Source organism: Temnothorax longispinosus, chromosome 11 (genome assembly GCF_030848805.1).
Source record: "Temnothorax longispinosus isolate EJ_2023e chromosome 11, Tlon_JGU_v1, whole genome shotgun sequence".
Classification (NCBI taxonomy): domain Eukaryota; kingdom Metazoa; phylum Arthropoda; class Insecta; order Hymenoptera; family Formicidae; genus Temnothorax; species Temnothorax longispinosus.
The window spans coordinates 1,157,504-1,175,107 of record NC_092368.1 but is presented as its reverse complement, the minus strand read 5'-3'; the positions used below and the strand labels follow the sequence as shown (position 1 = coordinate 1,175,107).

Here is a 17,604-nt window from a genome sequence, read left to right as displayed (position 1 = left end):
CGACGGAAAGGTTGTAGAAGCTCCGAAATGCGCTGAACTACACTGGGTCATATATCTCGAGAAATATATTTATTTTAACATTGTTATGTATGCTTTAATGCGAGACTTGCTCTCTCAGATGTAATTAGACGCTAAAGAGTTTCAAAATGTTGCTGCATAATGTTAGATAACAAGAAAAAGGTAGCCGCGAATGTTGACGGGCGGCGTTGGGTGACAAATTCGGAGCTCCGAAATACCACACGCGACACCAAATAAATCTCGAGAAATACGTTTATTTTAATATTATTATGTATTCTTTAATACGAGGGATGCTCTCTCGAATGTGATTAGACGATAAATCATTATAAAATGCTGTTGCATAATGCTAGCCAGCGAGAAAGAGGTAGAGGCGGAATGCCGACGGGCGGCGTTGGACGACAAAGTCGGAGCTCCGAAATACCACACGCGACACCAAATAAATCTCGAGAAATACGTTTATTCTAACATTGTTATGTGTCCTTTAATGCGAGTTAGGCTCTCTCGAATAAGATTAAACGATAAAAAATTATAGAAAGCTGTTGCATAATGCTATAGCCAACGAGAGAGAGGTAGGTGCGCGAATGCCGACGGGCGGCGTTGGACGACAAATTATTCGGAGATCCGAAATATGATACGCGAGACCAACTAAATCTTGAGAATTACGTTCATTTTAACATTGTTATGTGTCCTTTAATGCGAGGCATGCTCTCTCGAATGTGATTAGACGATAAATAATTATAAAATGTTGTTACATATTAGTTAATAACGAGAAAAAATAGAAGCTGCGTATGCGTTTGCTCGGCGGGAACGTAGAAGCTCTGAAATGCGACGAACGACTGCATCAGGACATATATTTCTAGAAATACATTTATTTTAACGTTGTTATATGTGTTCTTTAATGCAAATTAACATAAGGTATTTAGCTGATATTTAGATCCTAATGAGGGGGGGTCAAATTGACCCATGTGTGACTACGAAGGGTTAAATGTTGGTTAATGCAACATGTGGGAATGGGTTTGGCCGGGTATGATTTATCCATATACAGTATAAGACAAGTATATACATGTAATATATTTTGTATATCATTAATTTTAACTTTATAAATTTTTAAAAAATTACAAAAAATATATATACATTTTTATTAATATAATTATATTACATACTCTTATAATTACAGTAGTGCTACTGTACTTAAAATATCGTTCGTTTTGTCGATGTTGATAACTACCGACATTACAGATTAAAAAATTTATGAAATCACAGTCGATCCTTTGAATTTTAGTGAGAGTGAATATTAGCTCTTACCCATTATATTTTATTGATATATTTTAGTTTTCAAAATAAAAACTTTGAATCTTAAAATTACACTGCCGCCGGTAAAGTTTAATGCGACCGTCGGTACAGACATTATTTTTATTATCAATATCAAGCGAACTTTCCACTGATATTTTACATAAACTACGAACATTCAAACTTTCAACAAAGTATTAGAAGAATATAATTAAGAACTAATACAAACTGAAATTATTTCCAATTGGACACAATGCGTGCCTAAATATTGGACGCTTACATGTATAAACGAAGAGAGTTACAAGTTCAACTAGTGTCTTACACGACGATTCACTAGCTACACAAAATCACCAGGATCCGCAAGCGCGCGTCGGCGACAGGTGTCTCCTGCCATACAGGTGTTCTCTTCAGTCGGCCAGTGGTGGTCAGCGGCGCGCATTCGTGCGTGCGTGATGCGTGCATGCCTGCGTGCGTGCGTGCATGCGTGCGTGCATGCGTGCTCCGTTCCGTTCCGTTCCGTACCACACCACACTCTGCAGCACGTCGTGCGCGCGAGGAAGGACCGCTCTCCTCTCTTTTATCGCGGCGTGCGCGGGCGCGAGTTCCGTTCCGTTTCGTTTCGGCGGGCAAGACTTTTTCCTAATACGAGAAAGTGATAATATATCGCGATGCGAAGAAACGCGGCGCGACGCCGCCGTGTGTGTCGGAGCTCTGAATAATGACTCGGCCGAGGCGCAAAGTCATCGACTCGGGAATACCGAGAAGAGAGAGGAGGTGAAAGAAAGACAGAGAGAGAGAGACAGAGAGAGACAGAGAGATCCCTCTTTTTCTCCCTCCTTGATATATCCACGCTGCTTTCGAATAAACGCTAAATTTTCACATGCCAACAGCGATCTACGCGCACATCCGATCGATGGAAGGACGGATTCGCGTTGCACTGGGATATTATGTTAATCGCCTTTTACGGTCAGAATGAGGGAGGAAGAGCTCGAGATATCACTCAAGGTAATCGCGGGGCCGCCGGTCTCCTCTTCCGTTCCCTCTAGTTTCGTACTTTGCTGCGATTTTTTTCACTTATTCTCTCTCGCTTCAATCTATAAGGTTTCTCCAAATTTCACGAGTGCGCGTTCGCGCTTCGTTTCGTTAAAATGCGAAAGAGCGCGGCTGCGAGAGGAACGAGGGCATATTTTTCTTCTTATTTGCGCCTCCGTCGCGATTTTCCGCGCCGGAAAGGAAAGCGACTTCCTCGCATCCTCGTCGCGGCACGATGCGTCGTCGTGCTACGCGCGAGGTTACTATCTCCCGGTGAGGCCGCACCTCGCCGATTTTTTTATTCACCGGATCTAAGGCATTCCTTTAATGCTCGCTCTCGACGCGACGCGACGAATCACTTCCCACCGGAATAATTCTCAGCGGATGGACATTGAGTGTCTTATTCTAGACTTAACAATATCACCTCTTATATACAGGGATTCTTTCGACGAAACAATTTAGAAGGAATTTTTCAAAGACCGGACTCGAATACTGAAAATCTCTGAAGAAATACATCTGTATTATTATATCTTTCATTCTTAACTAAAAAGAAGAAATAGAGAATTAACGCTCGCTTTCTCCGCGATATTTATGTATAAACACAACCGTGATGCTCATTCCTGGATAATAATAATAATAATCTTTATTAGTAGAAAAAATACCTTTCAGCATACAGTGAAGAAAAAGAGAACATTATACGAATCTAATACAAAGAGTGTTTTATTATCACTCCGAGACTCTGTATTATTGAGTTATTAATTAATATTACGAGAGTAATCGAGTAAGATTTAGTTTGGAAGTTGATACAGAGCCGTTAAAGAAATCTACACTATTGTAATAATTATTCATAGAGTTCATCAACCTATTTATGTAAGAATTTGTCCCATATAAAGTACGGAGCTGTCCGATATGAAAGATAGAGTATTGACTTAAGTATCTCTAGTTGGAATGTTAAAATTGATATTTCTTAATAAATCCGAACCATCAATAAAGTAGTTGAGAAGCTTAAAGATGAATGTAAGGTCAAAGATCAATCTTCTATTCTCTATAAGGGTAATAAATTTTAATGCCCGTTTTTACCAATGTCGTTTAACTTGAACCTTAGTTCAATTCACTCTTTGTCTGTTTCTAAAGACTGTTAGAAAGAGACAAAGAGTGAATTGAACTAAGGTTCAAGTTAAACGACGTTGGTGAAAAGGGGCATTAGTCTTTCTAATATAGCACAGTAATATCATGACAAGTGATTGACATGAGATTACTTATACGGTAGGCAACCATACGTAAGAATTTGGGCTGCACAGATTCAATTAAAATACGATGGTGATTATAGTAAAAAGTTCAAATTAAACGATAGAGCAGTATTCCAACTACCGGAACTAAAGTACAATATAATAATTTTAATGTGGTTATATTCTTAAGTCATTATTTAGCACAGTTACATTTATATATTACGCAAATTAGCTTATTCGGCCGTTTATTCGCAACACTCGTATCAGCTCATTCGTCCGCACCGCAATATTTGTACTCTGCAAACTCTATTATGCGATCGCATTTTTTAGCTGAATACGAAATTCATCGATGCCCAAGTTACCGAAGTTCTCGGCGAGCATCTCACCGAGAGTTCGCGATCTCGCCGAGGAAGCGACTCGATAAATTTCGCAGGTGATTAACACACGCGAGGTAGAACCCGCCGGCGTGTAGTTAACCGGTTGGTCGGAGAGTTGAGCGGGAAATCACCACATATGCATATGCATATACTATATACGTGTGATACATAAGTAAAGAATTAAATAACAGTTTTAGGCAATTTGGGAAGCAAATGAGCTTGAAACTTAAAATCCAGGCGACTTAGGAAAACGGAGAAGAGCGAGGATGAACTTTTGATTTACGAATCAGTCGTACGCGATATACTTATTCACAGAGAAAAAAATGCCGAAAATGAAGTTTCTGCGATGGAGTTGTCTTCAGGCTGTTTACGCGCTGCGTCCAATCTCTCCAATCGCAGCCGCGCTAAAGTGGCAAATATAAAAAAAGGGAACCGCATCAAGCGCATGCGAGCTCGGTGCTGCTCCAGTGATCTCTGCTTATCTCCCGATTGCCGGTAACGGTACTTACTCGCGTTTTCATCGCGTACGCGCCTGTTTGCCGGAGACTACGCTTTTTCTTGTCACTATTTATACAGCGTGTTTCCGAATTACCGAATATATATGATTCTTTTAATCGCATCTCTTCCGGGTATACGATTTTCCTTGACCGAGATATCGTGTGGGATGACCACCGCAACTTTCTTACGTCGCATATCTTTACGAGCGAGTTTCAAGTTCCGTTAAAGCCCACAAATGAATGGACAAATGTCACGCTATTGATTTATTCAATTTGCCGGACGGCATTTCCAATCGCTAATTACACGAGAAATCGCCGTCCATGTGATTCCGAAGCCGAGTAGAGAAGCCATGTGGTCCGCTCGCTCTCTCGATACATTGGAAACCAGTCGAACGCGGAGAATATGATTTATCCGCGGTTTACAGCTATATCAGGATGGATAAGTCGAGAATCGAGATAAGGCTGCACGTGCGGAACTCAGGAAAAACTCCAGCACAGATTAGACATTCGATGTTTGAGTGCCTCAGCACTTTTCGTATGCGAACATTCCTGAGATTCCTTCCGTCGTGAGCTATACATGTCGCTTCGAATTATAAGGCCTAAAGGCCTAAGCTATACGGTAAAAGCAAGATTGCCTTCGGCGACCGGTTTTTTTTTATGGACTTATATATTTTTATCGACGTAGCCCACTTCCTCATGCGACGCGCCATCGTATATTTGGCAAAAATTGTTCGGGCCATGATCGATCGATTGGATCATTTGCTCGATGGTTATTAATTTAAAATAACCATTTAATTAATAGAATAATATATAACTACTGATGAATGAACAATAACATTAACATCTCTCGTTTAGGTGGTGATAGTGGGCAACGGTGCCGTGGGGAAGTCGTCGATGATTCAAAGGTTTTGCAAAGGTACTTATACGAGGGACTACAAGAAGACGATCGGCGTCGACTTCCTAGAGCGTGAGATCGAGTAAGTATAATTGCTCGGTAAACGTGTCGAATCGTTTCAATTCAAAATTAACTTGATCTGACACAAACGCGGCATTCCGAGCAAGAGTGGATTAAATCTACAATCTATTTATTAGTTTTAAATCTTTAAGACTTATTATATATTATATAAGGAAAACTGTATTGAGGAATGTCGTAGACGTTAAAAGATAGAAATTTCTGATACATTTAGAGCAAAAGGGGATTTGTGAATGCCTCATTTTTTTTTTAAGTAGTCGACGAATGCTAATACAGAGAAATTAAATTGATTCGAATATTATGTCTACTGATCTGATTATTCGTTGCTGATCATCGCATACCGCTACGTACGCGTGTATAAGTTCGAGAGCGACGTGCCTGAGAAAAACCCGATTTTAATCGTGCCAGCGCGAGCTACCGTGGGATACTTCTCGTATCCCCCTCTCGACATCTGGCTATCGATGTAATGTCGGTCAAACATAGAAAGGAATTTTATCTCGCTGCATATGTGTGCATGATCCATCCTTCAATTATGCCTATCTTGCGATTAGTCGCTCTTCGCGTGCCTAACAATCGTATAAATCGCAATAATAATTTTATCCCTAATTCTTAAAGACCATGTATGTATATATACATTCCCATAAATTAGAAATATAGATAATTAAAATTAATTAGGATCAGGATTATCAATAACAAATAAATATGTAGATAAATGAATATATATATATATGTATGTTTATGCTGACAGAGTCGACGGTGAGGACGTAAGATTGATGCTCTGGGATACTGCAGGACAGGAAGAATTTGATGCGATAACCGCGGCTTATTACCGCGGCGCCCATGCCTGTGTCCTCGCTTATTCGGCTACCGATAGAGATTCTTTCGATGCTATTCCCTCGTGGAAACTTAAGGTACAAATCTGTGAGTTAGTAGAGGAATGATAATTTTCATTCGGTTCCCCTAAAATTTAGTTCGCTTCAAACTTTCCATTGCTTACTAAAATTTATATGTAAAATTATTTGACAACTTTGTTAAGGGTTTGACATTTTTAATAAAGAAAAATCGATTCCAAATGCAAAAACTCTATTATTAAAGACACATTCGGTTTTTTTGGACACTGTATAATTTTCCTAAAATATTCTCTTATAGGTCGAGAACGAGTGTGGAGAAATACCCACAGTTCTGGTGCAAAATAAAATTGATCTCGTCGATCAGAGCGTGATCGACCCGTGAGTATACGCTAGATAGTTTTCACTAAGTTTCCTTAAAATAAAACTCGTATTCGAAGCCCTCGATGTTACAGGGACGAAGCCGAGAGGCTCAGCCGCGCCTTAGGCTGCAAACTCCTGCGGACGTCCGTGAAGGAGGATATCGGCGTAATGAGCGTCTTCCGACACTTGGCGTCCCGATGCCTGCACGAGATGCGTCGCTCCGACGATGACTATCAAGACGACTTGAGACTATATTCCGCAGAGCCTAGATCTCCTTCCGTCATCAGTATGATTAGATTCAATAGTTCTGCAGAAGCTCGTAGTCTACGGTCTACAGTATAAATGACGTTGCATTTTTTTCTGATTTGCAGGTGCGTTTAGTCCAGATGGGTCAATGTGCGGTCGTAACGCAGGCAACGGAACGATAATCCTTCGGCCCGGTGGCAAAACAAAGAGTCATAAGAAACGAAATTTCGTAAAAAACGCTTGTAGACTCTTGTAGCTGTATCTCGTGATGTATGTACGATAGCGTTACATCGCGCACCGAGTATCACATGAAAACGTCGAAGGTACGAGTGTCTTGTAAATATATATAGTTTATTCTCTGAAGGCGTAAACGCGGACGGTGATTTACAGTGTCCGGTAATGCAAAGTCTATTGTATTCTAATTAACGGCCTACGACGGTTTCGTGTATAAGAACACATAGGACGCATAACATTTGAGAACACGTCAATTTAAATGCAATAGGAATAATCACCATAATTATGCTCATAACGTTAACCAAATGGTTGTAGATTATAAGGTATGGAAGAAGATTAATCGTTAAGTATTAACTGCAACTACGCGTACTCGCAAGTGCGAATGGGAATAGCGATGTAATACGAATATGACGCGTAATTTGTAAATATCTCGCCATATTATCATATCTATATATATATATATATTATGTGAATTATTAATATTTAAATTGCATCGCATTCAAGGACCAAAATTAAGAAATTAAGATTTTAATGTCGATATGAATATAGCGTTAATTAAATGACAACGACAATAATAGTAATATAATAATCGTTATTTACAGATTAGCGCGTCGATATTACTTAAGATTATTCAAATTCAATAATAATTCAAGACCTGCTCAACTTTTTGCAAAATTTTCAAATTAACGAAATAAAAATGCATTCCAAACATGTATTGTGGTTCAAGGCTTTTATTTCTTTAAGGATGTTCTGGAGACACCGTCTCAATCAAAAGTATTTCCAACCGAAATATTTCCAAAGTATTTCCAAAGTATTTCTCAACCAAAGCAGAAAATATTAAAAACTCTGATATTAAAGGCCCGGGAATAGAAAAACTTAAGCAATAAACAAATCAGCCAATCACAGTCAAGAACTTAAAAGACATAACGTAAGCGGTAGCGAATCCAAACTGTTGATTTCCATTACTGCTTAAATTTTTCTATGGGCCCGGGCCTTAATTCTCCAAGATCCAAAGAAAAAAAATGTATATAAATAGTTACGGCAAATCTAATAGAATGTAAAAGACGTAGATTTAGTGACTGTAAATAACTGTTACTACTTTTTTCAAAATCTCGAAAAAAAAAAAAATTTGTAATTTCAAATTTTGTTATATTTTTGTTTGTTAATGTACTTGTATACAATATTATGTTGGTAGCATTTTTTACTCAAGTGACACGTGACACATCGCAGTCAAAATGACATCATTTTTTGGTCAATATGATGTCATTTTGACTGCGATGTGTCGCTTGGGTAATGTTTTTAGTTTTGGATACACTTTAAAGTTACGTGGTAAAACTTGGATATTAAAAAATTGATAACTTTTTATTGAAATTGTGAATCGTTCTGAAATTTGGCCCCGAGCTTTGAAAGAGAATACAAAATATGGTATTAAATTTTTATCAACTTTGTAGCATTTTGATAAACTCTCCAGAACATCCTTAATGTTGAATATTGAATTAAAACGCCAAAAGTGAGAAATCAACGTGAATTTCTTTTTTCTTTCACACTTCTCTCTTCTGACAATCATAATTCAATTCTACTGTAGTGAGAAAATGGGAGTCTTAAGCACAGTGTAAATTACAGTTTCCTAAGGCAATAGCGTTTACAATAAGTTACTTAATAACTAATGTTGTATTTTTACTTATTTGTAATATTACAGAATGCAATAAAATCTTTGTACATTTTGCTACAAGTAAAAACTATCTTTGATAAATGAAATCTTGAGAAAAGGTCCCATAAATAAAAAAGAGAAATAAAAAAAGGGATTTTTAATCCAAGAATACAATTAACAGACCATCTTGAATCATCTAAGGAGAATTAATCTTTGATAATGAAATAAGATAATTGAACCGCTCTCGTTACACTCAAAACTAATAATTGCTATTTCACAAAATAAATACACGGTCCTATTAAAGTGAGAGTGTAAAGAGGCCCATTTACTTCATATTTTCAACATTACATCCTTCAGATAATATTTAAACGTCTACAATTGCAGTACACATTCTCTAGAAATTCCTCTTTATTTGAAAACGGTACAGATTTGAAAAATGTTATCGAACGCTTTTTCAAGACCTTTTTTTTAAGTTTTTTTAGAGTGCCGAAATGCTAAGTGCTTCAAATATGTTCACGAATCATATAAACGCCCAGAATCGATCTCGCATCGCAAGATTAAATCCAATCGATCACTGTGCATTCTGTACACAGCCAAGCGTTCCATTCGAGGTGACTATTCGCGAAGTGGAAGAAAAATTGAAACTTAGCCGCGCAAAAAAGGCGCAAAGAATGTATCTTTCCCAAATGTCTCTTGATTCGCTAACAGCGCTAGACCGTCAAAAAGCTTCGCCACTCGAAACTTATATGGAAAATGAGAGGCAGACTTAATCCACCTTGTAATCTCTTTGTGTCATTTACTGTGTCATCTCCAAGATGTGCATCTTGTCGATGTAATCGAGCAATCCCTGCAGTCTCTTCTTGACTCGCTTTTGATCATCCAACGTGCATCCGAGAATGGCGGTCTCGAAGACTTTATCGGAATGTCCTATGCTATGGGAGGAGCATGCGTTCATGAATTCTGCGCATCGCTGCCGAGTGCTGTTTGGATCTTGTCGCAAGCCTATGACTAAGCTGTCGATCAGGCCGTTAACCTAGATTCAACAATAATTTGATCAGTCATTGGACTATGAAATTATTTTATACTTTGAATAACCTTTACAGGATATTGTAATCGAGTCTCAAATACCTGATGCAACGCTTCCTCTTGAACATGATCCCGTTGGACTGTAACCAATACATCTACAGTGGAACAGCGCATGGACAATCTATCCGCATACCTCAAGATATCGTCCCGATCAGCTGGATAAAGATATGACAAGTATTTTTAATGTTGTTTCAAAGAAAATTAACAGTGTTCAATATGGAACGTATATATGACAGATTTTCTACTTAATAAATAACCCATACATGACTTATCCCATTATTTTAAACATTTCTTCAGACTTGAAGAAATGTTTAAAATCTCCCGGTCAATGGTGAATTATTAGATACAACACAGACAACAAACATTAATATTTATGTTATATTATCACAGATTAAAAAATACCTATCATTCAAGGAGTAAAATATCTCTCTCTTTCTCTTTCTCACTCTGTTCTCCCAGCACCACTCAGTATTCTAATTTCGGTTAGACCGAAATACTCTGGGTCTTCCTTTAATCGTGGCAACGTAAATTAAGTCTACTCACGCTCCTCGAGGGCGAACAGCATGTCGTTGTTCCTGAGGGTGTCCAAGGTTGTCAGCAAGCCATCCTTCTCCTCCATGAGCCTGGCGGCATCCTTTCGCAGTTGCTCTACGTGAGCCTCAATGTGGTCCAGCAGGCCGACTAACCTGTCTTTCGGTTTCTGCTCGTTGCTCGGCTGTTCCGTGCTTTCCATGCTGCGCGTCTCCACGTCTAGCATCGACTCCCCCGGCGAGACGAGACAGCCTAATCGGTACCCTCGGCGACGACGTCGATGCGGAACACGATCGCGTGCGCGCCTGTCCGAATCCCCGTCAGCTCACGCGGCTGCGTCGAGATTGTTCGAGATCCGTTACGTTTGACGATAAATGTTTGCGTGTACGCTTTGCTCCAGCTGACCAGCTCCAATCGCGCCTGGCTCGACTCGATCAGACGCGAAACGGACGCGTAAATAAGTACAATAGAAAGACCGGAAGCAAGATATCTCGCGACTGCAAAGTTGCAAACGCGCGACGTCCGCGGCCGGCTGTTTCCTCTTGCACGGCGCGAGACCGATATTGGGCGATATGAACGAGATAACTGAGCAGTCCATGAATATATATGTATTTATATAGATTCTAGATTAGTCTAGATTGATCTAGATATGTATATATAGATTAATATATGTCATTTCAGTTCGGCTTGCGCCTCAAAATAGCTACGTTCGTCTACTTTGACCTCTCTTTCCACTTTAAATCGTGAAATGAAAGAGGCTGTATTCATCTTCTTTTTTCTTATTTTTTCTCTCTTTCGGAACGGAGTTGATCCTTGGGTTCCAAGGATTCCTACTTTACCGACGAAACAGCTGATTTGTCCCGAAAATTGTTATTTCCATTTTTTAAGAAATTTGAATGCAAATATGGTTTGTTATCTTCATCAACATCTGTATAAATTATTCCCGTCGAAATTGTACAACCCCTATAAAATTCTTCCTAAAATTATTACCTGGATTTTATTTCGAATTTAGTTGCTGATTTGACTGGCGTCCGAAACCTAACCAAAGCCGACTGATCGCGACTGTCGCTGGTGTTCGCATCATTCCCTTTCTTTCATTTCTTTCTACGTCAGCGTGCGCTTGGAGTGAGTATAACGTGCTCTTGCAGAATTTATTTTGTATCCGTATCGTTCGTTCGTCATCGTTTATCGTTTTGCAAAAATGTTACTTCGCGCTCGCTCGAAAAAACACATTGTTTCACGTGTCCCGAATCGTTTTGCATTTCGTTATAAGTTTCTCATCGAAATCCTTATTCTGTTCCAGGTCGATCTAATTATCCTAACGAATCACAAAAAATGGTGAGTCTGTTGTTTAACTTTTTTTAACTTGGCTACATTTTACGCATTTTTGGATATGAACAAAAGCATGTGCTTTATTTCACTGGGTTGATGTCAAGATAACATATCTGTGACAACGTAACCTCAAAATTGAGTTTTGGTCAAATCGGTAGGTGCGTAAATGATATTTGGTTTTATATTTCCAGCCGCGAGAAATCAAAGAAATCAAGGACTTTCTGCTGAAAGCCAGGAGGAAGGACGCAAAGTGTAAAATATCTTTTATCCAAACGTATCTTCCCTGTGAGTCTAGTTTTGGGCACGTATAATTTCCCTGCTTTTTTTGTTTCAGCTGTGAAAATCAAGAAGAACGCTGACAATGTTAAGTTCAAGGTTCGCTGCTCCCGATTCCTGTATACCCTCGTAATCACAGATAAGGAAAAGGCTGAGAAGCTCAAGCAATCCTTACCACCAGGTATAACAAACTCCACTGGCGATTACATTTTATAGTTTGGATTAACGATATGACAGTGCTTTCTAAGGGCCTCCGTACAATAAAAAATGTAAGGAACGAACAGACATTAGCGATTAGAACTAAAGGCCCTTGCCGTGCACAACGCCAGGCAATTGATGTTAAAAATCTATTGCCCGTTTTTCATTGTGCATCTGGTTTTATTCTCGTTTCTTTGGTCCTAAACGCTAATATCTGTTCTTTATATTTTTCATTGTGCGGGGGCTTTAACGCTTATAATTGTAATATATATTGAATTTTTTAAAAAATTTCAAGACCTTAGTATACGATTGAAATATTTTTTTTTAGGTTTGCAAGTAAAGGAGGTAAAGAGGAGTGAACGTGTGTAAAATGATTAAATAAATTATCTTCTTAAACACGAGTGTTTTTCTTTTAATTTCCTTATGCTAAAGTTATAATGAGAACTTTATACTGTTTCGACAAAATTAGTTTTTTTTTTCCATTGGGACGTACATGTACCGATAGCTTCTATCTTTTTAAAAATCTGTCAAAGATGTTACGATTGCACCTTACATCGTAAAATTAATATTACATAGTAGTAGTTAAAGATAATGGATAAAGATTTCAAATACAAAATATTTTTGTCGATTTCAAATTTGTGAATACATGTCGTAACCGTAATGTAGAATAATAAATGCGACATTACTCGAACATAACTTATATATTCTGTGCACATCTTTCAAGACGCATACGTCACGCAGGAGAAAGTAATACTTTCTCTTTCCTACACTTCATACATTTTAATAAATTTTAATTATTCTTTTCATCTCTTTCGTTCAGTTTTTCGGCTCTTAGCCCGTTATGACGTCAAAAGCGAGAAATCACAATATAAATCTTTCCCTTTGTGTTACACATTCAAATAAACCACTAAGTCACAAATCGCGTTTGGTAATATAAATATCCTGAAAACTCTAGTCTTTTTGCATTAATAAACACTTGCATGTGTATGTATGTGTGTACGTGTATATATATATACATATATATATACGCATCTTATTCACACGGAGTCTTCACTTCCTCGAGGAGGACGTGCATACGCTGTATGCTTCTAATATTGTAATAGCAAATTATTCATGTTTTGATATATTTTTTTCCTCTCAAATTATCTTTCACTCTTTTTTTAAACTACAGACTATATATATTTATATTTATTCTTTAAAAATAAAGATGTTGAGACTGCGATGTTCTTCAGTCATCACATTCATGATAAGTCGCCCTGCAAAAAAATACGCATTTTTGTTGTTAATACAATGTAATTAAAATACAAAATAGACGATTGTAGACACGGTAGTCGATTGGAAGTGATGAAGTACCTTTGCTTGTCTCTGTTACGTTTTGATAATCTTCTTCCGTGGTCGCGTGTCGACAACGTGTATCGTTTAGTGTGTGCCGGATTAGTTCTGAGTTCTCGCATTTCGGAGGTCTTTGCTTTTTCTACCTTCTGCATAAACCTGGCGATGAGTTCTGGACAATTCAGATTCTTTTCTGGTTCCCACGTGTCGTCGGCTGTACTGAATCCTTTCCATCTAATTAAGAATTCCTTTGTGCCGTTTTTCTTAAAACGTACCTCAATTATTTTCTCGACCTCAAATTCCTTCGTCTCTTTATCGCCTTTGTTATTTTGCTCGTCTAGAAAAATGATACAAATGCGTGAGATTATTTCTACAATAAATAAATGTTTTACAATAAAATGATTATAAACGACGATATAACGTACCATTATCTGTTTGTTTCTTGGGAATACTTTTAGACTTTTTAGATTTATCTGTTTTGGCCGATACTGTTTTCGTCGACCTCATTTCTCTTTCCTTATCTTTTTCTTCCATTAGAAAGTCTTCTATCAACGTAGGACAATTCAAATCCTTCTCATTTTCCCAAGTGTCTGCAGATTCTCCATATCCCTTCCACCTTACCAAAAATTGTCGACGACCTTTAATGGTACGAATATTGATGAGTCTTGCAACCTAAAAGAAAAAAAAAACATATGTTCTTAACATTTTTAACACATGAGAGAAGAAGTATTTGAGGTTTTTGATAGGTTAAAAATATTTTTTATAGTCAACCTATTACAGAAATGCCTCAAAATTCACGGAAATTCAACAAAATAAAATAGTAAAAAAATTTTCAAAAACTTGGGTAATAAATTTTTATTCTTAAACTTTTTAAACCTTTTTATTTGAAGCACTAATTTTTTAAATACAACCCAATTTTTGGATATTCTGTTTCATTGTAAACTGTTTATTATTTATCCCTGTTGCTAACTTCACGTATCTCGCGCGCTCCTCACCGCGCGGTAACACTCATTGGATGGAAAAAGGAGGAAGGGGACATGCGCCTGACCAATGATCGTCGTGCAAAGCGAACGTCGACGTCGTCGATGTCGATGTAACGATGCAACAACCTAATCAACGTCCCGAAAGTCAGCTATGCGAGAAAAGCAAAATGCTTTTTAGACGTGAGAAAAGAAGAAATTTGATTTCTCCGCGATATTATGATCGCTCGGTCGCTCGCTCGCGTTGCTAATCCAAATTCCGAGCGTAACCGGCGATCGGAGACGCGCGGACGCGGATAATGGAGGGAAACTGTAAGATAAACACCGCCATACCTCATACTCGTCCTCAGGCCCGGACTTGTCGCGGGCGGAGGTGGACGCTCGTGGATCCTCCTTCTTTCGGCGCTTATTCGGAGGCTGTTTCTTCTCGCCGTTTTCCCGCTCTTCCGGCTCCGCCGACGCGGCGTCGACGGCATCCGCCGTCTCGGCGTCGTCGTCCGCCTGCGCCACCGGCTTCTGCAGCGATGCACCGCGCGACGAGCGCCTCTTCGTGGTAGACTTTTGTGCGTTGTTGTTGTTCCTACCGGTCTGCGTCTCGCCGTTGTCGCTGGACGCGCGTGCGCCGACATTTTCCTCCGCCTCGCTGTCGCTCGCCGTTTCCGACTTTCTACGCTTGTTCTTCATGCCGAGCCGACGCATAATACCTCCACGGTACACTTTGGCGCGCAGCCCGCCTTCGGCTTCTACGATTCCCTCGACGACGATCTCCTTCCGCGACCGCCGACAGCACCACTCGCCACTCGGACCTCTCGCTCCTCCTTGTTCTTCTTCCACTTTTCCCCCCCTCCTTTTTCTCTTCAGCCCCTTTGCGTTCTTCCTCGGTGTTTCTCTCGCTCCGCCGGCCTTCACCTCGCTCGCTCGCTCGCGAGAGTAATACGCCGACGAATCACGAATCCCTTCCCGCTGTGTTCTCGAGCTGCTCTGCTGCAAGGAAGTTCACGCTCGTATTCGGTAACAGTGCGCGCGCATTCTAGCTTCTTACACCGGTACACCCTCCACCGCACGCGAGTATACGCACGTCGCACGTCCGCGTATGTTGCCACGCAGAGTATCGCGGTACAGTCAACTACAGTCTGGTACAGTCATTTACGAATCAGAGAGAACGCTCTTCGGGCGGGACTTTCGTGCGCATGCGTCAATACGTCATCGATCATGTGATCTACTGCGACAGGCCCGTGCCAAGACGCTTCGTGGATGAGGGCCGTTTTTGGGGCCCTCAACATTTTTATTAAATTTGCGTCAATATGTCGCATATGTTAAAAGCATATAACATAAATATCACCTGCATATGTAAAGGAATTTATTTATTAATGTAGAGGTTATATCTAGTTAATTTACTTTTATGTGATCATGTAGCAAATAATTTTTTTAGATTTTTATTACGAGAAATATTTAGCGACATTTTGTTCGATAATTGTACAAGATGATGTATTATCATTTCTCTTTAGTGGTAGCATATCACTATTACTTCTTATTTCAAAATGTCTTACAAACGTTTATGAAACGTTACATTACATTTACGTTACATACGTTAAAATAACGTATATGATATGAAAGTAACATGCCTGGGTAGAAAGTAACACGCGTAAGGGAGTCTGCGACACCTTTTATCACAGCAAATGTATACGCGATTGAAACGATTACGTATATGCGAGATTCGTCTCTGCATTCATAGCATTCGGTGCAACTCAAAAATGCAATAATGCAATGCACAAGTTAAATTTGAGTCTCGAACCTAAAAAAAAATTGAAAATTGATTTCCAATATGAACAATTAGATGCCTAATTTCGTAGAGAAGAGACAGATTCTTTTCAATCTATTTAAATTCACGTATTTTTTCGTAAATATTATATTTCTTCGCGTATCATAACATCATGATGACGTCAATATCACTTTATTCATCACTTAAAAGTTGTCTGGATACGTTCAGGTAACTTTTAAGTGATGAATAAAGTTACAATGACGTTATCATGATATTATTATGAGTTTTATGCTCTTTCGGGGGTATTTAACATGGATTTGACAGCGAGCCAATTGTACTTAATCCAATTTTGATGTCGACAACATTTCTCTCCCGATATTTATCTGTTCTATCTGTCGGCGAGTAACCCTCCATTTTATTTTACGTTGCCGAAACTGCCAGAAGCTGTATTGTCTGGCTTGACTTCCGGTCAACTTCCCCTTACCCCCGTGACGAGTAGGCCCCGTATTTACCGTACATTTCACTTACACTCCCTGCACCTCGTTTCTTCTTCCTACGAAGCTCGATATACGAGTGCTTGCTTCGCTTCCAACGCAAAAAGTGCAGGAAAGTGCAGCTGAAACAAAGCCCGTTTGCGACGTATATGCGTCGCCGCAATTCGTCGAGAGGATCGAACGACTTTTTTCGCCGAATTGATGAAACCGCGGAATGAATGATAAACCGCTGAGAATCATCGTCAACGGGGAATGAAAATTCGTATGGGACGCGACCGATCCTACGCTATATTTCTACTATACCTTTAAGAATGACGTCTTCTACTGCTGCCGGCCTTTGCGTGAGACGGCCATGTTGATCATGGATATTACCGGAAGACAACGGTGCAGTCTGTGCAGTTTGAATTCGTCATCGAATCGATATATTAAATGGCGTTATACGAATTTTAGTGAAAATCGCGATACCGAAGAGACCCTACCATCCCCCCCTCTGGAAATCCTTCTTTTAATAATTAATCGTCGTTTGTGTTTCTCTATGTAATGTATATATGTAAATATATAAGATTTAAAAAATAAAAACAATAATTAAAAGTGATATATTTATTTTGAAATGAACGTCACGTCACTTCAATCAAAAAATCGAGTACAAGCCCAGCAAACATCAAGTAACATGCAACTTACACGCAAATTAGAATTTCCAACTTACATATGCGTATATTATTATAATATATTTACATTGTTGAGTAGGAAATTCTAACTTGCAAGTTTATTTGAAAAATTCTGAGTATTCTGAGAAAGTCTGAAGATTTTTATAAAAATTCTGATTAATGATATAAAATAATATGAATTCTGAGA

At 39.0% G+C, this 17,604-nt stretch overlaps 4 protein-coding genes across 7 annotated transcripts; 2 read left to right on the top strand and 2 right to left on the bottom strand.

Moving 5' to 3' along the window:
- Nucleotides 1–1,940: 1,940 nt before the first annotated feature.
- Rab23 (RAS oncogene family member Rab23) lies at nucleotides 1,941–7,140 on the top strand. 2 transcript variants are annotated; one of them, XM_071793333.1, is made up of 7 exons: nucleotides 1,941–2,082; nucleotides 2,199–2,313; nucleotides 5,299–5,420; nucleotides 6,165–6,327; nucleotides 6,566–6,645; nucleotides 6,720–6,913; nucleotides 6,999–7,140. In XM_071793333.1, the coding sequence occupies exons 2-7, from the start codon at nucleotides 2,281–2,283 to the stop codon at nucleotides 7,127–7,129; spliced, it is 723 nt and encodes a 240-aa protein (XP_071649434.1). In that variant the 5' UTR covers nucleotides 1,941–2,082; nucleotides 2,199–2,280; the 3' UTR covers nucleotides 7,130–7,140. The 2 variants fall into 2 exon arrangements, with proteins under 2 accessions (XP_071649434.1, XP_071649435.1); XM_071793334.1 differs by lacking the exons at nucleotides 1,941–2,082; nucleotides 2,199–2,313 and adding an exon at nucleotides 3,755–5,212.
- Nucleotides 7,141–9,148: 2,008 nt separating this feature from the next.
- Nucleotides 9,149–10,981, bottom strand: LOC139821916 (BAG family molecular chaperone regulator 2). Of its 2 annotated transcripts, none has more exons than XM_071793338.1 (3): nucleotides 10,388–10,981; nucleotides 9,887–9,924; nucleotides 9,149–9,791 (listed from the first exon to the last, which is right to left on the bottom strand). In XM_071793338.1, exons 1-3 carry the CDS (start codon nucleotides 10,599–10,601, stop codon nucleotides 9,555–9,557), a joined length of 489 nt encoding a protein of 162 aa, XP_071649439.1. In that variant the 5' UTR covers nucleotides 10,602–10,981; the 3' UTR covers nucleotides 9,149–9,554. The 2 variants fall into 2 exon arrangements, with proteins under 2 accessions (XP_071649439.1, XP_071649438.1); XM_071793337.1 differs by having other exon boundaries at nucleotides 9,887–9,999; nucleotides 10,388–10,963.
- Nucleotides 10,982–11,399: 418 nt separating this feature from the next.
- On the top strand, nucleotides 11,400–12,577 carry Rpl38 (ribosomal protein L38). The gene is made up of 5 exons (XM_071793339.1): nucleotides 11,400–11,500; nucleotides 11,679–11,713; nucleotides 11,899–11,959; nucleotides 12,042–12,164; nucleotides 12,510–12,577. Exons 2-5 carry the CDS (start codon nucleotides 11,711–11,713, stop codon nucleotides 12,548–12,550), a joined length of 228 nt encoding a protein of 75 aa, XP_071649440.1. The 5' UTR covers nucleotides 11,400–11,500; nucleotides 11,679–11,710; the 3' UTR covers nucleotides 12,551–12,577.
- Nucleotides 12,565–17,178, bottom strand: LOC139821912 (uncharacterized). 2 transcript variants are annotated; one of them, XM_071793330.1, is made up of 5 exons: nucleotides 17,053–17,178; nucleotides 14,827–15,477; nucleotides 13,939–14,185; nucleotides 13,535–13,850; nucleotides 12,565–13,437 (listed from the first exon to the last, which is right to left on the bottom strand). In XM_071793330.1, the coding sequence occupies exons 2-5, from the start codon at nucleotides 15,190–15,192 to the stop codon at nucleotides 13,410–13,412; spliced, it is 957 nt and encodes a 318-aa protein (XP_071649431.1). In that variant the 5' UTR covers nucleotides 15,193–15,477; nucleotides 17,053–17,178; the 3' UTR covers nucleotides 12,565–13,409. The 2 variants fall into 2 exon arrangements, with proteins under 2 accessions (XP_071649431.1, XP_071649433.1); XM_071793332.1 differs by having other exon boundaries at nucleotides 14,827–15,474; nucleotides 17,053–17,175.
- Nucleotides 17,179–17,604: the final 426 nt, after the last annotated feature.